The sequence below is a fragment of the Cydia fagiglandana genome, chromosome Z (genome assembly GCF_963556715.1).
Source record: "Cydia fagiglandana chromosome Z, ilCydFagi1.1, whole genome shotgun sequence".
Classification (NCBI taxonomy): domain Eukaryota; kingdom Metazoa; phylum Arthropoda; class Insecta; order Lepidoptera; family Tortricidae; genus Cydia; species Cydia fagiglandana.
Window position 1 is genome coordinate 33297200 of NC_085959.1, and position 22966 is coordinate 33320165.

The window sequence follows — 22966 nt, forward strand, 5'->3', positions numbered from 1 at the left end:
CATAGTTACTTGTAAAGCGAGTAAATGCGTCATGCAGTGTCTGTGAGGCAGTGTTCTGTGGCGAGGTGCGCGCGCGCAGTACCGTTACCGCGGTCAAGTTCGGCTCATTGTGGCTACTGCCGTGGAGCCGTGATGCCTGTGACATACGACCTCGGCTCAACGTTCAAAAAGCACTCGCTGCAATGGTGTGATCACAGAATAATTAATAGTACTACCGTACAGAAAGGACACTTCCTACAAAACCAAAGTTTGACAGCGATTCAGGGTCGAATCGTGCTATCCCTTACGAATGTATGCTCTATCCCTTTTGGCTAGTTAGGGTTGTCAAAACTCAAGTGATTATCTTATCTGTGGTCGTGCACGCGGAGCAATGCTGAGCCGAATGGAGCCGAGTTTGGCCGAAGTAAGGAGTGTCCTCACTGGTGTGATCGCAATTATGTCTACCAAATATTAATTGCATGTACTAACATAGTTATAGTAACGTAAAAATATACCTAATGATAATTAGAAAAATATTCTTTAGTTAGAGTACCTACCTCCCTTAGGCTGGCGACAGATATCTAAAAAAGGGGGCCGCTACGTACCGTATTGTGTATTTAAGTACCTTTTGAATACATCAAACTAGTTTTTATGTTGCTGGATGAATGTGGTATTTATTAAAAAAAAAAACATATACCCGATGATGTATAGGTACTTTTTTTACCTTTAAACGTTTTTCGAGTAAGAAGGAAATGTTAATAAGTAAGAACATTTTCATGACCGCGCTTGTGCATGCCTAAGCATATGAAGTTTTTATCAAAACTGGTTGAACGGAACCCCCGTCGGCGTTGTCAAAGGCACTCCACAGTGAACTCGTCGTCACATTAAGTTGTTTTATCACGTGTGTGGTGTGTGACAGCAAACTTTAAGGGATATCAATAATAACTAAGTACCTATCAGTTCTTTACTTTACAACCTTTTTCCTAGCTTAACTCAGTACTTTTATATTTGCATAAAGTAGAAACATTCTAGGGATTTTTGGTGATTTTTTGGTGACGAATTTTGGCGACAAATAAATAAAGGTGATCAGAATGTGTGGCTAAACAAATTCTGATGGAAAACATCGAGTGTGGCTTTTATCTGATGTTACTTATTCATAAATGATAATTACTATTATTGACAGTAACTTGTAAAACAAAACTTCCGTGAGACACAGGCATATTAAAGACGAGTCCTGATGACACTCCTCGGTACGGCGTGAAACATGTCGAGCGTTTTTCGACTTGAAACACGTTTGTGTCCCGTTCTTAATATATTTAATAAACGTCTAAAACCTTACTATGTATGGGTTCCTTCTACATCGCACATTAGCAATTAAGTTGTCACATATTAGTGTCAGCTAGCTGCTATTCTTTTAATCCATAAAAAAAAAGACATTAGATACTAATGCTCAATATTGGAGCATGTGTGAATTGTTAATGGCTACTTAAAGTAAAAGAAATGCAAACACGCCTAAAAACGAGGTTAAATTATAGAATTGAAACAAGATAAATTCAATTTTAATAGGTGCTATTAACTAAATTAATGACAAGTCGTGGCATACCGGAACGCTGTTACGGCTTACTACCTCTTATGGCCGCGATCGACAGTCACGGTCACTAATTACAGTGATGATTGGTCAGTTCATATTTTTAGGTCAGGTTTTGCTTTCTATTTTATTTTACATATAGCTACATTATTTCCAACGATACGTCTTTGCCGATAAATAAGGCAGAATAATGGATGGGCATGCTTCGTTGCAATTGCAAAGTAATTTTATTTCTTGTTTAACAGTTCCATTGTGTGGATCGCAATACGTGGACTTGATAACCCTTTCTTTTCACATAGCATTAAGACGTAACCCCACTGTGTGTAAGTGTAGGCAGAGACAGCTAACAGGAAATATGAACTGTAATTTCATTGTACGAAGCACCGTGGTAAATAATTACACAGGTCAGATAGTAGCGCATCCATATTAAAATTACCTACTACTAATCCATTTGGAGGCGGCATGGGAACGCGAAGCTATTGTATGTTTAATGAAAATCGGCTTCATGCATAATATAAAGTTACGTTGATTACTTGATTATTAGATATGATATGATGATTGGCTTTGGTTTATTCAAATATTCTGCATTGTTCGATGTTCTCCACCAGTATTTGTACTATAAGTAGTAGTTATTTGTTTAAATTTTATAATTGATTATATATATATATAGATTATCATAATTCCTAATACTGCTGAACAATGTTATGATACGAAGTTATGACAAAGACGACCGTGTGAAGTAAAGAAATATATTACAGTGGCATGTCATTATGATATTCATGTGGCATTACGTTGTTAACGTGACGCTCTAGTTCACTGTTATAACGTGAAATGCTTTTAGTTTTCGAGTTAGCAAACTGTGGCTATGATCTACCGGCGACGTCGGAAGTAAGTAGGTTTAACCGTTAAATTGGGCTATTTGTGTACGCATCTTGTGCGCAGCGGTGGTTACACTGTGCGCGCCTCCGCGATACGCTCTTGCGCATCGTGATATAACTGTTACAATCATTATGTGACATATGAATCACATCACCGTGTTCTTCTGCTTGTACGTTAATTGCGATCTGCATACGGTATGCCGTAGTTACTGTTCTGATGCCGTTCGGAATTTAACTGCTTCCTACGTCCCGTTTGTGATTATAATATTTATCTCGTTAGTTCACACAGCATTAAAGCTCCGGTTTGTAGCGCGATTAATAACTAACAGTCAAATTGATTTCAAAATTGCCTCGTTAATGGGAAGTTTGTTTTATTGATAGGTAGGTGTTTCATAATTTAACGCTTTAACAGATTGGACGTCTAGTTTTTGAAATATTTAGTTCTTAACTCATTTGGTCGACGCCGGTCCAATAATAAGTACCTAGGTGGTATATTTATTCTAGAGATTACGTACATAAATATTTAGAGGTGGAAAATAAAGCATGTATTTCTGATACAACTACAATAACATATAGTAAGCACCAAGGTAGGTAAGCATTTATAAGCAATGTGATGAACAAACTTTCACATGTTTTATTAAATGCTGAGCGTTAGGGTTCCCATGCAAAACTTAATGCTATCCTTACATACAAACATTAATTAAGACTAAATTTGGCACTCGTTTCAGGGCACTAAAATCTGTCCCGATTTTTGTGGTTAAGTACCTATATAAAAAGGTATTTGTGTATATATTTGTATAATCAGTAACTGCTCAGTCAATTTCCTTGATTTTATGAAATTGGGGTTTACGAGGATGAGTAAAAAATTATTTGAGGGAAAGCAAAATTACCTAGGTACGATCTCTTTTGCATTTGCCTACTCGTATCAGATCTATGAGCTGCTAGGCTAATCGGTTACAAAACGTGTCACGTTAGATTTTAGTATAAAATTATAAGTAAATCATGCAACAAGTGGATTGTTATAATGCCTTTAAGCAAAACCGGGCAAGTACGAGTCGGACTCGCGCACGAAGGGTTCCGTACCATAATGCAAAAAACGACAAAAAAAAAAACGGTCACCCATCCAAGTACTGATCCCGCTCGACGTTGCTTAACTTTGGTCAAAAATCACGTTTGTTGTATGGGAGCCCCACTTAAATCTTTATTTTATTGTTTTTAGTATTTTTTGTTATAGCGGCAACAGAAATACATCATCTGTGAAAATTTCAACTGTCTAGCTATCACGGTTCATGAGATTCAGCCTGGTGACAGACGGACGGACGGACGGACAGCGAAGTCTTAGTAATAGGGTCCCGTTTTACTCTTTGGGTACGAAACCGTAAAAATGAGTACCTCAGCCAACTGGCCGGGTCAATTGACCCGGAATATGTGTGTCATTCCGGAAAGAATAGCCTCTTGCAATGGCGTGGTTGTGTTAGTGCGAATGTGTATCAATAAGTATGATGTGTAAGGTAACGCTGGGAGAATATCTCGGCTAAGTCGCCGGGGCTGGTGTCAGAGGCGAGGTAACTGTTCCAGCGGCTCCCGGCACGACGCACAAGCCGTACAAGGCGAGTAAATATCAAGTTTGCGTTAGAAACGCTATCATAAATTGTATCTTTGAGTAAATTCCTGTTAGGAAACAAATCTCTTCTGCATACTTGCTAGACCGCATTGATAACCTTTTTATGTAAAACTGACGCAAATAACAAATTCACAAAGATCAAAAGTCGTTACTTTTACTTGTGATTGATTCGTGTAGCGGTAACGTGTTGGAGTAAGTACCTCTAATTTATTTCTGACGTTTTTTAATTGAGCAAAGAAATGCAGATTTATGCTCATTGCACTACCTGAATGAACGTCTAAAATGTGGTAGGTATTGAGTTGTTTTCAATGTGTACTCAATTTAGCCTTGCTATTGAACATATCAGATCGTGCATAACGTTATAGAATAGTGGAAAGCTGTTCAAATCATTAACTATGTATAAAATATTTCATTTCGTTTCTAAATAGATAGTACATACAACAATCGCCTTACTTTCACGTTTACAAATGATCATTCATTCGGCTTAATAAAAAGACTAGTGAAAGCGATATTGCGATGCAAAAAAGTAAATGAAAATTCGTGTCACTGACTTTCCTATTAGCTTTCGTGCTTGCAACCGCGGTGATCTTGACCCGCATTCGAGTTGCAAATCACCGGAAGTGAGTTTCAGCTGGTGATGGGCGGCCTCATCAGGCTAATGTGCCGCCGCCGCGCCGCCGGTCCGTGCGCGTGATGCTTAAATATTGCTTACTCCCTGCTAGCTGGGGTTCTAAGGTCCACCACCTTGCATTTTGGAGACAAAGCAAACCGCTTGGAACAGGTGTTCCTGGGGATGATCTGAGCCGATTAAGCCCGGTTGCCAAGAGGTTCCACCCAGCAGGTGGGCAGGGGAGGGGGGGCAAAAGTGGCTCCGGCGCGCCTCACTCTAAGCTATATATCTGCATACATCTAGCAAGTATATCAAGTTTGGTGTCTTTTTCGTGTAATTCGAGGATGAAAAATTCATTTCTGTGACTAAATTTTCACTCTTCCATACAAAAAAATCGAGAAATTAAAAATTCCAAAAAAATCTTTTCACTTTTTATTTCGAAAATCCTCTACAAAATTAAAACTATGAGGATTTGCTCTAGAAAAAAAATACCTGTGAATAGCCCAGTTATCCTACTATATAGAATAGTAAACTTGTTAAACATTTTTTTTTCATAACTCTGATAAAAAAAATGTTTTGTGTCGCGCGGCGTACCTGCATTGTAAGAGCGGTATGCAGCGTTTAGGATTTTTAAGTATGTTTCGATGGTTTCTGATAAGTTGTTATTCTTCTGGTTGTAGAAAATTACTTCTGGACGTGATATATATACAAATATAAATTAAATGTATAAATATAGATGTTGGGAAAACTTTCGCCAATAGAGTTATTATAAATGTGATAAAATTAACAAAGCAGATATTTGATTAAAATGCGGGTTAAAATACGAGTAAGATATATATTGTTCGCAATTGCCACTACATGCCCATGGGTCCGTGCATTTTAGTTTTTTCTTAACGCAGTTGCACCTCCCTGCGCATTTTGTTTTGCAGCGGCAACGAATAAGCTCTAAACAAGCAGCAGCCGCCGCAGGTATGTAGGCTTGTACATATGGGCTCCCAATAACCATTTTGTTTGGACCAGCTCCAGTGAGCAGGACATGGAAGCTGTTGCTGAGGGGCTATAATCTGTCCCCAAACATAGCCTCCTTGGTAAACTGCACGGAGAATATGTTTACGTAGGTAGCGCATCTTCCATTGGAGGCAGATTCTCTAACTGAAGATTATTTTTTGTAAAAAGTACTTTTCGGCACTCTTTTACACTTGTACTTGTACCTGATCCGAACACTGTAACACAATGCATAGTATCAAAATAATGTCTAAGGACCAATTCACATCTCGTAATTCAAATCTGTTCAGATTTAATATTGTAAGACTCTTACTTGTCATACAAGACAATAACATTTTTTTCCAAAATTGGCTGCTCAATGTTGTTTTGTTTACCGTATTTAAATCCCTCCGGAACATTACAAGGACCACTAAAACCAGGATTGTCAGATCCCTCATATTTCCCACTTTTCTGTATGCTGTATGTCTCACATGGACACTAAGGGCATCCGAAAAACAGAAAGTGAATGCACTAGAGATGTGGTGCTGGAGACGAATGCTGGGCATATCATGGACTGAGCATCAATTATTGAGGAGCTTGGCATTAAAGAGCGGTTGCTTTCTACGGGCAAAACTCGGTACTCAACTTCTTTCGACACGTGTCTCGTCGAGACGGAACCTCGACAGAACGTCTAGTTGTGCAAGAAAGAGTAGGAAGTGACAGGGCTAGGGGAAGATCTCTAATGAGATGTACTGACCAAACCAAATCAGTGTGTCGGTCACAGTAAGCGAATGCTTACGGAAAGCAGCTCTACGGGAGGAATGGCGACGTGTCGTTAAATGTGTCGCTCAAAAGTTTTCATAATGGCCACGACCACTCTATCAAGAGTGTAACGAAGAAGAAGGCCCTCCGTTACAGCAGGATATGCGCTTTAAGCTTGAAATACGCTTTTTTTCCCTTTCCACACACAAAAGAAACTGTGTTGTAACCTGAAAAGGCGTGGAAGAATGGCAAGACTACTATCCTTTCTGGTCCTGTAAAATAAATCATATATCTATGAGTTACAAATAAAATCATATATTTAAAGAATGTTTGCAGCACGTGACCATTAGCCCAGTTGACCTGTCTCTTATTGCGGTGACATATTTATTTATTTTATTTACAATTAATGGAAGAACTACAAACGTTAGCTTAAGAAAATGCAATAGCATGGCACGAGAGGAACAGGTGATTCTTTCCTGTGCCAATCCTCCATTAATTGTAAATAAAATAAATATGTCACCGCAGTATACGAGACAGCTCACCAGGGCAATTGGTCAAGTGCTGCAAACTTTCTTTAAATATATGATTTTATTTGTAACGCATAGATATATAATTTATTTTACAGGACCAGAAAGGTCAGAAGTCTTGTCATTCTTCCACACCTTTTCAGGTTGCGACACTGTTTCTTTTCTGTATGGACAGGGAAAAAAGCGTATTTCAAGCTTGGAGCGCATATCCTGCCGTAACGGAGGGGTTTAAATACGGCAAACAAGGCAATATTGAGCAGGCATTGCCAATATTGATAAAAATTGTTATTGTCTTGTATGGCAAGTAAGAGTCTTACAATAGTAAGTATGGACAGATTTGAATTACGAGGTGTGAATTGGCCCCTAGACGTTATTTTAACAAAATGCATAGTATTTTGTTACTGATTTTACGAGTACATCAGGTACAAGTACGAGTGCAAAAGAGTGCCGAAAAGTACTTTTTACAAAAAAAAATCTTCAGTTAGAGAATCTGCATCCAATGGAAGATGCCCTACCCACGTAAACATATTTCTCCGTGCAGTTTACCAAGGAGGCTATGTTTGGGGACAGATTATAGCCCCTCAGCAACAGCTTCCATGTCCTGCTGACTGGAGCTGGTCCAAACAAAATGGTTATTGGGAGCCCATATGTACAAGCCTACCTGCGGCGGCTGCTGCTTGTTTAGAGCTTATTCGTTGCCGCTGCAAAACAAAATGGGCAGGGAGGTGCAACTGCGTTAAGAAAAAACTAAAATGCACGGACCCATGGGCATGTAGTGGCAATTGCGAACAATATATATCTTACTCGTATTTTAACCCGCATTTTAATCAAACATCTGCTTTGTTAATTTTATCACATTTATAATAACTCTATTGGCGAAAGTTTTCCCAACATCTATATTTATACGTTTAATTTATATTTGTATATATATCACGTCCAGAAGTAATTTTCTACAACCAGAAGAATAACAACTTATCAGAAACCATCGAAACATACTTAAAAATCCTAAACGCTGCATACCGCTCTTACAATGCAGGTACGCCGCGCGACACAAAACTTTTTTTTTATCAGAGTTATGAAAAAAAAATGTTTAACAAGTTTACTATTCTATATAGTAGGATAACTGGGCTATTCACAGGTATTTTTTTTCTAGAGCAAATCCTCATAGTTTTAATTTTGTAGAGGATTTTCGAAATAAAAAGTGAAAAGATTTTTTTGGAATTTTTAATTTCTCGATTTTTTTGTATGGAAGAGTGAAAATTTAGTCACAGAAATGAATTCTTCATCCTCGAATTACACGAAAAAGACACCAAACTTGATATAGTTGCTAGATGTATGCAGATATATAGCTTAGAGTGAGGCGCGCCGGAGCCACATTTGCCCCCCCTCCCCTGCCCACCTGCTGGGTGGAACCTCTTGGCAACCGGGCTTAATCGGCTCAGATCACCCCCAGAAACACCTGTTCCAAGCGGTTTGCTTTGTCTCCAAAATGCAAGGTCCCCTTAGAAAACAGGACCTTAGAACTTCTGCTATGCCTGCGGCCGGCAAACAAACGATCTTTTTATTGCATTGCTTTTACACTTCTACTACATTTGATACTTGATAAACATAAATAACAATTACATTAAATAAATATAGACCTATCTAAAAGAAGACTACCCTCTAACCCTAGGTCCCGCACTGTATCGCGATAGCAAGTCTTTGCGCTAGAAAGCTGCCAGCGAGAGGGTGTCCTGTTGCCTTAATAGTAATTATCTAGTAAATTAATTAGGTATGTACCTATTGTATGTTGATATTCTCAAACTTAATCGCAAAGAGAAATTTAAATAAGTAACAGAGAATTGCAAGTACTGTCAGCATTAGTAGCGAATTTAACAACAAGCCAAATGTGTCTGCCATCCCGGATATAGATAAATCTCAAATATTCGCGTTCAAAAGTATATCTTTTACAGTTCTACATATAGAGACGTCACTTTTTCTTAAGCTGTTACAGAATACTTTATACTTTATAATACCTTTGACGCTGTTTAGACGACAACGGTTTCACTTACTTGAATTTTTAGTCGCTATTGGCGACATGTTCACGAAAGTTTAATATCGACCTTTGACGCTTTGTTAAATCCGCTACATTTCATGCTGACTGTACAACAGCCGCGGCCTTTCGATTTTACTCATTGTAAAATACATGATAACAATACCATCGCATTGTACACACAACTTAAGGAATTAGGACGGTGAGCTTCAGATCAGAACTATGTCGGAACGTAGTATGAACTTTTTGCCAGACTTTCTACGAAGTATTCTTGTTTTTATTAATTCCTATCGTGTTATTCTGCTGAAGGCGGCCGAGTTTACTTTCTAGAGTGTATTAGCACCTTCATCGCAATGTTTATAATGGATCTTATCAATCGATAGATTCTTTTCATTAATACATTGCCCTTGATACTTATACAGCTTATGTTAAAGGTAGTTTCCATAATAATTGTTTCTCGTTACTATAATTTTTACTCCGTTTTAGATTACTTAACATAGTTATATTAAATGCATTGTATTGTTCCCAGGCGTTGACTCGGCAGCATGAAGGGCGGAGCGCTGCGGCTGCCGCAGCTGGTGCTGTTAGCCCTGCAGGTTTCCTTCGTGCTTAGTGAGTACCGATTATATTTACAAAATACTTCCGTAAACACAAGCAGGCGTTGGTCACTCCGCGATTTCGTCGCTTTGCTACAGGTAGCTAAAAGTACATCCGTTCGACCCCAATTTTGGGGTTTGCCATAAGCCGCGCGTGGCGCTGTCGCCACCTAGCGGCCATATCTGTGCTGATCGTAACAGACGCGTTTTGTTAGAGAGTGAGTCTTCTGTACCTTATTATTTATTCTGTGACACAAGTTCAATTATTATTGGCAAAATGTGATGGGGTAAATAAGTAACACTTGGTGTAATTAACGAGAATAACTGTTACTAAAGAAGGTAACACAATCATATAAGGTTGAGCATATCCAACCCTAGGTGCACACTCGACACTGCTACTTTAAGGCGATTGTTTTTAGTTAAATCATGATAAGTTCCATATAAGCGTTACTTATACAGTCTTAGTTCACCATTGTAGATAGTTTTTGTTGTTATCGTCGTCTTTCTTTTATCTAGTTTTACTCGCTACGCTGATTAACTTTATCCCTCTCCCCTTTAAAGACATTCGTTTTCTTTTTATCTACTTAAATGTATTAGATTTCTGTATGTACGTAGAATTGCCTGACATACTGGTGGTAAGTAACCAGAATTTGGTTAAATCAGTGCGGATATGATGGTCGTTCTTGTCTACGTGACAGCGTGATAAAACGGTGTCCGTCACTTTCTATCCCATGATGTTAAAAAGTGACAGTTGTTTTATCACGTGGATAAAGATGGATAAAGCCATCCATAATACGCCGGCAGATTATTATATCGTTAGTATTTGGTTTTCGAAGTGTGAACTTGGGATTTTTAATTGCATTACACATTATACATCAAAGGCATCACAGGAAAGTTTCATTTTGGTAATGAAAAATTTGGATTCTTATACTGTTCATAGCCTATCGCCAATAAACAATGGATGACAGTGACGCACTTTGTGTAACATTTTAGAATCATTTGTAATACTCACTTTACAATAAACTAGGTACAATAAATTATAATATTTGTAAGTATGTATATATTCACAAAATATGAAAAATTCAAAATTAGGCAAGTGGACCTTTCGCAATTTTGGAAACTTTCCTGTAATTATGGTACAACTAAATCCTTATTATGTATTTCTTATCCGTCGAAGGTTTTTAGGCTAATTGATAATAATCGTTTGTTAACAGGCCGAATCGCGTTCGAGAAACTTACGGACGTTGACTTCACGGGCACGGCGTATTACACGGTGCGCAACCTGTCCCTGTACGAGTGCCAAGGCTGGTGTCGCGAGGAGCCCGACTGTCTCGCCGCTTCCTTCAGGTCAGTACCTACTATCGCTAACGCCTATAGATAACACTAGCGACCCGCCCTCACAAGTTACACAAAACCAGGCGTGACTCCGCGATTTCGTCGCTTTGCAACAGGTAGCTACAAGTACATCTGTTCCACACCAATTTTGGTGGCTACCCATTAGCCGCACGTGGCGCTGTCGCCGCCTAGCGGCCATATCTATTCTGTCCTGATCGTAACATAGGTACATACAAATAGACACGGCGGGGATTATGTTTTATAGGCTACATTCCTACTAGTCAAATCAGCTTCTTTTTTAGAACTGTCAAAACGATTTTCTAATATGGAATTTATATGAAAACTAATGTAGTGACGTCACGGTAAACTCACCTACTTTTTATATTTCAATCCGATTTATTAAATACAAATTGTGTTTGAAAATAGCTGCTATCTATGTTTTTCTAATAATTATCTGATGCTCTATTTCGTGCACGGTTTGAAATAATTTATTTTAAGTACAGGAAACATCCCTATTTAAGGTATAGTGATTGTACACGATGTTCACTGACAATTTGTAAACTTGATTAACTAAAAAGACATACTTAAGTCTTTATTATAGTTCAGAATATAGCCAGTAACAGAAGTGACTAGGCATAGTAGCGGCAACAACAACGGCTTCGGACTTTTTTGCTAATTGTATTGTACTGCAAGTTCATGGGACACGGTGGAAAACAATCGAAATGGATGTTCCGCATTCGATAAAAGGAAAAGCCGTCAGTCGCGTTCTTTTGCTTATGATAGGAGGTAAAAAAACAGACTTTACGACTATATGCTTATCGTATAACTAAGAAGCAAAGAGTATTCAAGTAAATAAAAAAAGGTTGAATATTTTCATATTTCTCAGTAAGAGCCATGGTAAGAGCAGCTAGAGTCAGACCAAAATAACTCCGCAGCGATTTTTATAGCACCTAGACGTGCAATGGATACACGTCATATTCTCATAGAAGTATGACGTTTAAGATTGCAAGCATACTTATTGCAAGCAAAAGTGATCTCAAAACCTGTCTGAAAATTCACCCTGAAAAATCGACTTTAGCCCGTGTCTAATTTACTAGCATGTTACAATCTTCATTTCACTTTGTGTAACCGTGCCAGATGCACTATTTACGAGTAGATTTTCATTTAGCTCTTAATGTAAATTAACCATCATTTCAGGAATTTAATCGAATCTTACCGTTAAATGCGCTTATTCTGAGCTCGCATGCCGATTGCTACAAAATACTAATTCTATTAAACCTCCCATCGACCGTGACCTTATTAAAACAAGTATGCAAGTAAATTTCAATTACTTAAAACATAATTTAATATATGTGACTTTCTAACATATACAAAGTATAACATATATACCTACAGTTTTTTTATCTCCCAGTGAGTTAATTTAAAATGTTGATGCAATTAATAAAAAACAATCTTAATACTGCCGCCATCGGCTTAGAGAGTAAAGCAATATTAAACGGTTCTTAATTTATCGATCGTCATTATTATGATGTTTATAATTGTTACTTTCATTTTGTTTTAAAGATTTGACGTTATGATATTCAATTAAATAATTGAACCATCAGCATCAGAACGTCGAACTCTTGATCTGACCCAGTGAGACTAATCTTTAATCGAACAAAACGCATCACATCTGATCAAAGCCATGACTCGTCATTCCTTAACTGCCGATCACGAAAATGTATAAACTGACGTGTCAGTGATTCGGACACGACCCTAACCCAAATGTCTCAGATAACAGATCGGACGAACATGAATGTTCACTAATTCACTGAGCTTCGGTAACAGTAAGCTCAGATCTAAAACCAAGCAATCCTAGATAACTATAATAATCGCATTTGACGACTAAAGCAGTATAACAGCATTTATTTATCTCAAGGTAACTTGGTTGCATTTCTGATAAATGAACGGAGAAATCATAATCAACAACGAAAATAATGCACTCGCTACTACTACTTAAGTGAAGTCTATACTTAAGTTTATATTAATAAGTGCACGTTTCTCATGTAGGTAAGTGAATTGCTGTTATACTTTTTGAGAAAATAAAATATTTTTAAAACCGAATAAACGTTTGAGCCACAGAAGTTATGTTTGCGCTGTGTATGTACAAAATTACTTTTAAATTAATTTTGGCACTTCCAACTGTCAGTCCCACTCGAACTTGATATTTTGGCTTAAGTATCGCTCATTTTAATTATGTTAAGTGGTATGTATCTAGAATTGATAAAAATACGTATAAACATATGAGTCAATTAGTTGCGGTCATTGGTTGGTCACAGCTAAGGTCGGAGCTCGGAATGTGTGTCACTCTGCCGCACGTCCTCCGCGGTTCAGGCATTCCAATGACACGCTCTTGGCTAATAACAATGTGCCTCGAGAACCGTTGGCAACAAACCGTGTAAAAGCGGAAACCAACCTCGCCGCGCTCCAAATTGGATAACAGTAAAAGTGATCGCATACGTTTTCAATAGATTATTGCAGCTCTCTTCAGTTTCCATTACTATAAAACCTATTATTATCCAATGTAATGATAACCGCATAAGGCACTACTTATTAGTTATTGTAATCATTTACGGACGGACGGAGTTGCTGAGCGCTTGGTTGATATGGCACTGTTCTTGGTAACTCTTTGAATACCGTTTTTAACATATTGGTAATAAGTTTAACATTAATCATATTTTTTTACCAAAATCAATAAGTATAAACAATATGCATACAGTAACTTGCGGTGAACAGTTTCCTTTTTTGAAATCGGTTAAAAAATAAATTGCATTAGTCTTAATTAATTAACGCGAACCGTGTAACAGTATAACAGCGCTCGTTAGATTACTCGAAATCCATTTAAACCAGATCGATTGAAAATCAATTCGGTATCCTATTAACTGTGTGAAATTTCTCGAGCTAATATATTTATCATTGTTACTAGCTGCCTACCCAAAGAAAAGCCCTAAAGAAACACTGAGAATAAAATTGGGTTACCAGCAACCGTTGTACATTTATGTCTATGTGAAAATTACAGTTTCTTAACAAACAATATGATGCTTATATAAGTAACATATATGATACAAAATACAAGCTCTGAAGTATCGAAAAGTACAGGTATAACCTTTTCAGATGGGGGTGGGCCTGTAGCGATAAATGTATTGTTCCTGCTACGTTTGTATACCTGAGACAACATTTTTATTGGGATCATGACCTCGTATCTCGACTGATCATCTGATGCTGTCAGGAAACAGATTATATCTTTTCTTTATGACCGCTGTTCCTAACTGTTGCAAATGTTTCGTCGTAGTCTCTAAAGATAGCATTAGCCTTCACTGTGGAATCCTACTAATTGATATTTTTTGACGATTATGGAATTGTGATTGTTGACGTCTAAGAATACTAATATTAAACCTATTAAACCGTCCAAAAGCATTTCGGGTCGAGTTCTCTTTTTGCATTGTAGGCGCTAAGTGTTTTTTTAGAATAACTAATTAAAGACTAAGTAATGACTTGAATAATCTAGCATTACAATGAAAGGTGTTACTCCTTGTTGGCGGCATAACGTGTAGGTATGAAACAACTTAGTAAGTGAGGTTGTACAGTATACGACTCCGTCGCGACTTGTTTGAGACAATTTCACCATAATCATAAAAGATAGGTACATACAATGTAATGAGATCAGTATTAAAGTTAATGAATAATAAGTTTATATTTTTACAAGCTTCCTGTCTACGACTTTTTGCACATCTCAATATTTTTCATACCTATTACCTGTACTGGTGATGTGAATAATCCCAAAACATGCCTAGCAACAGAGATGCAGTATAATTTTAGCCACCGTGTATATATGCTACGAATGACAATACAATAATTTGGTACCAGTGTGCTGATCTGATGATGGATCCAGAACACAGATAAGTGGAAGTGGCGAACTCTTCGGTTGCTACAATTAAACCCTTCGAGATCGGGCTCATATATATGATTAAAATTAATATTTTAGCTGAATCTTATTGAAACTAAGTAAGTAAAGAGACGCTACGCGAAAATTTTGGATAACAAGGCGAGGTGGATTGGCAGCTATCATAGTTAATAGATAAGGATGACAAATGTTTACAAAGCTGGAGGCTCTTAACAAGAAATCGAGTGTAATAAACGAATCGGCAGCCACCGCGGGGCCGCCCGCGGCGTTATCGGCTGCGGATCAATATTCAACTCACCGTCCACTGCACTTTACGAGTATTATAATTCAGTCCATTTACTATAGCGGTAATCCAGAGCTGCTAAGCGAGATGCACAGGAAGCCTGCAGTCCGCAAACAGTACCAAGCAAAATATACATAGGTATATCGTCGTTCCACGCTATTAGACATCATTTTAAAGTAGGTGTTCCTAAATGCAGTATTATCTACCCAGTTTTTTGAGTTGGCCTGGCCAAAAATTTATTGGATGGCAAATATACACGATGTAACATGAGGAAACCGAATAATTTTAACAGCGTATTCCTGATCATATTTAGAGACAAAAATGTCCTATAAACTTTATTGAAATTCACCTAGTTTCAGAGATAATATTAATAAAAAAAAAACAAGTTTTTGTTGTTACATAGTATAAAAGGCCCTATTGATGGTGATGTTGCTGCAATGGGACGTAGTCTAAATATCCTTATCGATAGATGTCTAAAAGTGACAAGTAACCAGTGCAAGTAACACTTTGCAAAAAGTAGGTTTTACGAAAAAAATATGTAAAAATCAATTTTAAGTGACAAGTTTACCAATAACATTCATTTTTTATGTACAAATACATTCAAAAAATTGAAAAAAAAACAAAACAAAATAAATTTTTTTTTGGCGAAATTGACGTAACTCATATTACATTTATTCCTTCTTTTGACCTCAGAAATGCGTGGTTAAAATTATTCGGTTTTCTCATGTTACACCGTGTATTTAGAATGCTTAATAAACTGGCGCTTTTAGCCTTGTAGTATTTTTACTAGGTACCTACAATTCCAAAAAAACCTAAACATGACAAATTAGTACGACGATAGCTTTTAATAAATAAATTCCGTAAATCATCATCATGCTTGACTTGTTGCTGAGAGTAGGCCTGCTAAAATATTCTTATAAGTATTGGGCAGCTCGCTTAAGTAATTACTCACAGATATCATTCTTAATGAATAGTGTTTGAAGGAAACGGATACGCACCATTTACCGTTGAAGTGTTTGGCTCCATTGAAATCAAAAGTATAAATAAGTGATCTACCAGGAACCCAAGTACGTCCCTAGAATACATCCAAATATAACAAAAACATAGACATATTTATGAATTACATTATTGAGGAGTAAATTATATTTGACACAAAAATTACATTTAAGAGCAATACAATTCGAATGAGATAGCGTATTGGGATAAAGTCATCACGGGCAAGGCAATCGAAATTGGACGCGTCATCCATCATTAACTAACCATATATCAAACCTGCGCGCCAACCATTCTTACGAGTATAGTATTAATGCAAGACAGTTGGGTGCTTATTGCATCTTCCCTATCATTATTATTTTACCTGCAGCAAAACATGGCATGTAAGATTTATTACGGTTGTTGTGAAATGTGAAATCAAAGAAACTCAACGTTTCTAGTGTTCCTACATCATTACTCATTAGTTGATGCATGTACCTATTTACATACATACTTATCGCCTCACCACAAATTTGCCAATACAAATAAGGGAGTGAACATTTTTGTAGCTATAGCGCTATTATTATTATTCTTGTGTGTTCCCATTTATCCACGCCCCACGTGACCCCATAGGTAGAGTGAGACCAAGAAAAGTCTGCAGAGATTTTGAACGCACACGCAGTGCCAGTGTTATTTAAATACGCCATAATTTTTATAGAAGTTTGACGTTCAAAATACTTAACACCTGCACTGCGTGTGCTGTCAAAAACTTTGCAGACTTTTCTTGGTCTAACCCTACCTATGGCGGCGGTCACGTGGGGCATAAATGGAAATAGAAGTTAGCCCGAGACAAGTAATTATTTACGTTTAGAACATTTTTTTCCGGGAAGCCAAAGTAGCCGGTTCAAGATATGCTTAGAGCCGTATAGTTTTTCAAGGCATATTATTCGCTTTATTAACTCACATTATAGACTGGTCTAACGCGAATTATATTCAAAGAAAATCAAATAATGTTCAAATAAATAATGTTTGTTTAAAATAGCTTTAGTTTTCTCGTAGTTACTTAAACATGGAGAGTTAAACGTGGGTTAAAAGTGCGGTCTAGCGGTAGGGCTAATTAAAAGTACGGTAGTGGCAGGTAGGTATTTGCCTCTATAGGTACTTAGGAATATGCGATGCTAATCAAATGTTTCATCGCTCTGATCAGGTCCTGTGAAGCTAAATTAAATACAAATTGTCGAGACAAACGGTAAACCGCTCCGTTATCCGACAGCAACTGTGTAACGCGCTGCGTACCATTTTAATGTCGTTTAATTCCTAAGAAACATGCAGTCGCTACGCCGTTGCTGACTACGTCGCGTCGGTTGTCGCCGATATTGCTAGTTATATTTTATCCTTGATCGCAGACTGTCCGAAGAGAACACTGCAAAGCCTGTTTTAGACTTAGAGCAAAGTGACCTATAGGGGGATTACTAGTTATGTACAAGTATTAGGGAGTATAGGTACCTCTGGTACCTACAGGCCGTACAGGGCAAAGAATTTACAGTACAAAATGCTGAGGTAGATCACTTGGATACCTTAAATATAATTCATACCAAAAACAGATACTTAATTTCTCATTCAACACGCCATTTGGGTTAACGCCGTTAATATTATTCAGGTAACGCAGAAAATATTATTCAGGCAGTGTTGACAACCCTCACTTTGATATAACTTTGCATTTAGATGTAAGTGTCCGTATGCAGAGCTATTGATTTGCGAAGTTGCGGTTATTCGATCGAGTTTCGCTCCACTGTGAGTCCGGTAGCAGGCACTTCCCGGGGCAACGCTCGGCGGTCCATTCCCGGCATTCGTCAGCCTGCGCCACGTGTCCTAGCTAAATTCCGCGGAACACAATTTCATGTGCACTCATCCTTCGTAAGTAAGAGTATCCTCATATGAAAAGCAATCATCACATGATCACTTCCTACAGCTGGTCGAGAGGGTTTTTTGAATTATATTGTACGGTTTTCCACTTTTTTCAGATGTTTGTTGTGCAAGAAAATATCTGTACCTTATTAAAGGGTAATAATAACTCAGAGCTTAAAGATGGTCAATATATGCTAGAACAGATGCTTACATCAATAATAATACTCTCCTGTATCTGTGTTTCTTCATCCCATACTTGCATACGTTTGGCTTTACATTATTAATACGGCGAAAAACTTTCATGTCTATACAATATAACTATGTATGCTATCATGCCGATCATGTATGCAAATCCTAAAACGGCAAGAAATAAAGTGGAACGAAGTGAAATTGTTAATATATGCCAAATTGTCGCTATTATATTCTATAAATTCTAGGACATGTGACTAAGATTCTCTTCCTTGGAAATCTTACCGGTTGGCAAATATAATAAAGCTATTTATATTCCGAATACAAATTGATGACACGCTTTTACGACTGTTCGCGCAAAAATTTAGAACTGTATGTATAATTGAACTGAAATTAAATAAGACAAACAAACAAATGAAAAATTTCCATTCGATTTAATTCTTAGATGTAGGTAACTTTTAAGGATTTTATTTGTTAAAAAACTTTTGGGTTTATTATGAGTAGTTAACCTTATATTAGGCGTGAATTATGTTATTGTTGATATAGTCTATTTGTTACAATAATATGATTATGTTTGTTTCAGCTTCGTTCTAAACCCCCTGACGCCTGTACAAGAGACTCGTTGCTTGCTGCAGAATGACACTCAAGCAAATAACCCAATGGCCACTCCGCAGGTTTGTTACCATTACATTTTGATCCTTCAAAAAGCGACCATAACTAATTTTAAATTGACTTAGATTGAAAAGGATTTGGGTTGGATTGAATATTCGAATCAAATTGTCAACAGTTTTTTATTTACCTAATTACATAGGATCATTAGAAAAAAACATGACAAAATAACAAAACCGTAAATCAATTCAAATATTTATACTAAAAACACATGTTCTGAATATGTAATTGGCTAAGCTTGATATATATGAATTGCTTACAAATAAGTTATAGCATTATCCGTTGTGAAGAGGTCACCATTAAGCGAATGCTCCGTTACAAATACTGTAGTATTATACCGGTGACTATATTAGACTAAAGCGAACTAACCCAACAAACTCGTCGTTTCGTATAAGGCATTGAGGAAGAATTTACAAATGAGACGCTTTCTGAGGCCACCGGTATGGTAAACAACGAGCGAGTTAAAATATTGTTGGTGTACTTATCGGTACCGTGGTCCGTTTCTATTACACGGGCACGGTATATCTACCGCCTATTTATAGCCGAGCACAGAACTAGTTAGTACCTAGTCATTGCGCATTTACATACGCTAGACTAAAGCTTATATTAAACTTTGCACAACATAATACGTAGCTGAATAAATAATGATATTAGTGATATTAGTGAGAACTGAAACTATCCAACTTTTGCTAACATCTAATTCACTTTTATTGTTAGTCAGGTAGTACCGTTGGTATTATACGCAATAATATTGAATGTGCTCTGTTACGGGGTTAGATATGCATTGATAAAGGGCTAGGTAATAGTCAAATAAATCTTTAGTTAGATAGTAACCGGAATTCCAGGCGCTGCCAATTAGCCCGGCGATGCTGCGATCGGATTAACAATTCAGATTAAATCGGTCAGCCAGCCTTAGGAAAATCTAAGCTCGGTAGCATTGTAACGGTTCAAGCAATACCCGAGAAAGTTTAAACGTTTTCAGGACTAATGAACAGACCTAAGTAAGTACTTATTAATAAAATGCGGTAAGCGATGATGCGGCGCGCTTCGTTTGATATCGAGATTCTCTTTATTGAGCTCAGTGAACATAAAGTTTATGTGATACTTGCAATGTGCAATCATAGTTATCCTCATTTACTTTTTAACGAAATGTAATATAATTTAGTATTACAAATTAAATAAATATACTTACTCCACAAACTATTTAAAGTAATTAACATATTTCTGATAGCGTTCGGTGAACACGTACTACATGGTGAAGCTGCAAGTCCGAACAGAGAGCGTGTGCCTGCGCCCCTGGGCCTTCGAACGAGTGCCGGGCAAGTCGCTGCGGGGTCTCGACAACACTATCATCTACACCTCCACCAAGGAGGCCTGCCTCGCGGCTTGTCTCAACGAGGTACTGTATCATTTACTGTAAAGTTCATTTTGCTTCCTTTACTGGCGCCATCAGCGTCTTTGTAACTCCGCAATGCAATTTTAACGCTTATCTATTCAATTTATATTTTATGGTTTCGCCCTACTTGCTGTTCAAGATATAGACAAAGTACACTCAATATATATTGTATCCAGGCGAGTTATGGGGGTTGTGGTTTGCGATTGCTTCTAGCTATTTCGCGGAGATATCTATGTGCCACAACAAGTATGTATATACAAGTGCACCCGTGTGTGTGTGTACCGAGCAAAATTAACTACTGTTTTTAAATATGTATTACATACTATTTTTTATGGCTACGGTTATGTCTAAAGTATTCTAACTAACGCCACGCCTGTCGTCACCATAAAGGATAATATCATAATGACGGGGACCTAACTATCTAAGGATCAGAGTAATTTTCTTCCCACGCTGTATCCCTTATCCGTAGCTGATGTGGGCAGGGGTTCAATTCAGAGCCACGTTCGCTACGGTGATGATATGGCATTGTCTTTTAACATTATGTGTATGTATTAAGGATTTAAATGTAACTGGCTAAATTGTATCAGAAACGGTTCCCGTGCCGATCGGCGGAGTACGAGTACGGAAGCATGCGGTGTGCTCTGAGCGACTCGGACCGACGCACAGCACAGCACTTCGTTCAGTTAGTCGACACCCCTGGGACGGATTATTTTGAGGTAACTAATTAATACTTATAATACATAATATTTTTATTTCATTAATTAAAGTAGCCGTCTTTTGGTTACCTATATATATATATACTTGTACCTATGTATTCTTTTATTTTACCGTGTAATCATTTTATAATGTCACTGTATGAAATACCGAAGTAGCAACGAAAGACTTATGAGAAGATTGCTTATCAGCAAATTCAACTGAAAATACAACAAATCGGTCTTGGTACACTCCGTCTTAATTTCATTTACTTGACTTTAATAGACAATTGAAAACAGTGCAGCAAAAGTATTTCTATGTAACAAATCGCTGTGTAAATAAGCTCTGTGGGTTATTCGAAGTACTCTTATTGTACGCAATTTGTATGATTGCACGTTGTGTATGTGTGGCGTGTTCGTGCAGAACCTGTGCCTGAAGGCGTCGCAGGCGTGCAAGGGACAGCGGGTGTTCACCGCGCCGCGCGTGGGCGTGGCCGAGGACAAGGTGGCGCAGTATGCCGGCCTGCACTATTACACTGACAAGGAATTGCAGGTAACAATGCCTAGATAGGTACCATTCTAACTATAGAATTCACATTTTCAATCACGACCTGGCCGCGAGCTGAGTTTTTGCATGACCGAGAAGCAGTTTAAACTTTTAAAGCTAAATTGCTGTGTGCGATTCTTTCACTTGCACTCGAGTTTAATGCTCGAGATGCACTCGGCAATCCAGTCACGATCGTGTTTGTGATAGTTGATTACGTTCTTAGTTCTAAAAAATGTCTTGGAATGAAATAATAAAGTTTATTTGTGCTTTTAATATGATATATGTAGTATTTCGTACTAAGTCTGTATACCTATACCTATTTGTCAAGTTTCATTGCGCTAGAAATAAAATTACACTTTTAAGCCAAGAATTGCATTTTAGTAATCTGGCTCTCGTTAATTAAGAGTGCTATTACATTTCGGGGTTGAGCGAGTTTAGGTATTTTACGCGCTGCGGCAGGCCGTGCGAGCTCAGTATTCCGATCCCTTCTACCACACTCGCACTACAATGATGGATTAAACATTCTTGATCCTTCGCGAAGCATATTGAAATCAACCATAACAACACTAACTGTACTTAACTTATAAAGTCCTAAAACTGTTATTTGGTAAGTACGAAAATACTAAATGCAGTGCAAATGTACATAGGGGCTGTTCATAAATTACGTCATCTATTTTTGACCCCCCCATCCCTCAAATCATCCAAAAATCATGCTTCGGATGACTCTGTTTCCTCCTACGTCATGCTACCATCATCCGATGTCCAGACCCCCCCCCCTCCTCCCATTTGAAACGACGTAATTTATGAATGGCCCCATACTCGTACTTATGAACGTATATTACTCGAAAGAAATTATAGGTACTCGCTTATTTACAAGAAACAAGTTACAAGAAACTGAAGATACACAGGGTCTGATGATGGAGCTGGAAGGTGGCCACGGGTACCAGTCTATCATGTAACTAAACCACTTCGTGTTTGGGCTCGTTTGATTCGTCTCAACAAGATCTTTGACACTGAAGATACACAGGGTCTGATGATGGAGCTGGAAGGAGGCCACGGGTACCAGTCTCTCATGTAACTAAACAATTTCGTGTTTGGGCTCGTTTGATTCGTCTCAACAAGATCTTTGACACAAGACAGTACTCAGGGTCTGATGATGGAGCTGGAAGGTGGTCACCATTACCAATCAACCATACAACTAAACCACATCGTGTTTAGGCTCGTTGTATTCATCTCAACAAGATCTTTGACACTAGGTGATACTCAGAGTCTGATGATGGAGCTGGAAGTTGGTTACCGGTACCAATCAACCATGCAACTAAACCACTTCATGTTTAGGCTCGTTTGACTAGTCCCAACAAGATCTTTGACACTAGGTGATACTCAGAGTCTGATGATGGAGCTGGAAGGTGGTCACCGGTACCAATCAACCATGCAACTAAACCACTTCGT

General features: G+C 37.8%; 1 protein-coding gene across 1 annotated transcript in view; it reads left to right on the forward strand.

Annotated features, from left to right (window-relative positions):
• Positions 1 to 9498: 9498 nt before the first annotated feature.
• Positions 9499 to 22966, forward strand: part of LOC134679132 (uncharacterized) — a 35349-nt gene continuing 21881 nt past the window's right edge. The window contains exons 1-6 of the mRNA XM_063537997.1: positions 9499 to 9596; positions 10795 to 10927; positions 18794 to 18884; positions 20111 to 20278; positions 20863 to 20991; positions 21392 to 21520. Of these exons, the coding sequence (XP_063394067.1) occupies positions 9530 to 9596; positions 10795 to 10927; positions 18794 to 18884; positions 20111 to 20278; positions 20863 to 20991; positions 21392 to 21520 (717 nt within the window). The 5' untranslated portion in view covers positions 9499 to 9529. The remainder of the gene's footprint in view (positions 9597 to 10794; positions 10928 to 18793; positions 18885 to 20110; positions 20279 to 20862; positions 20992 to 21391; positions 21521 to 22966) is intronic.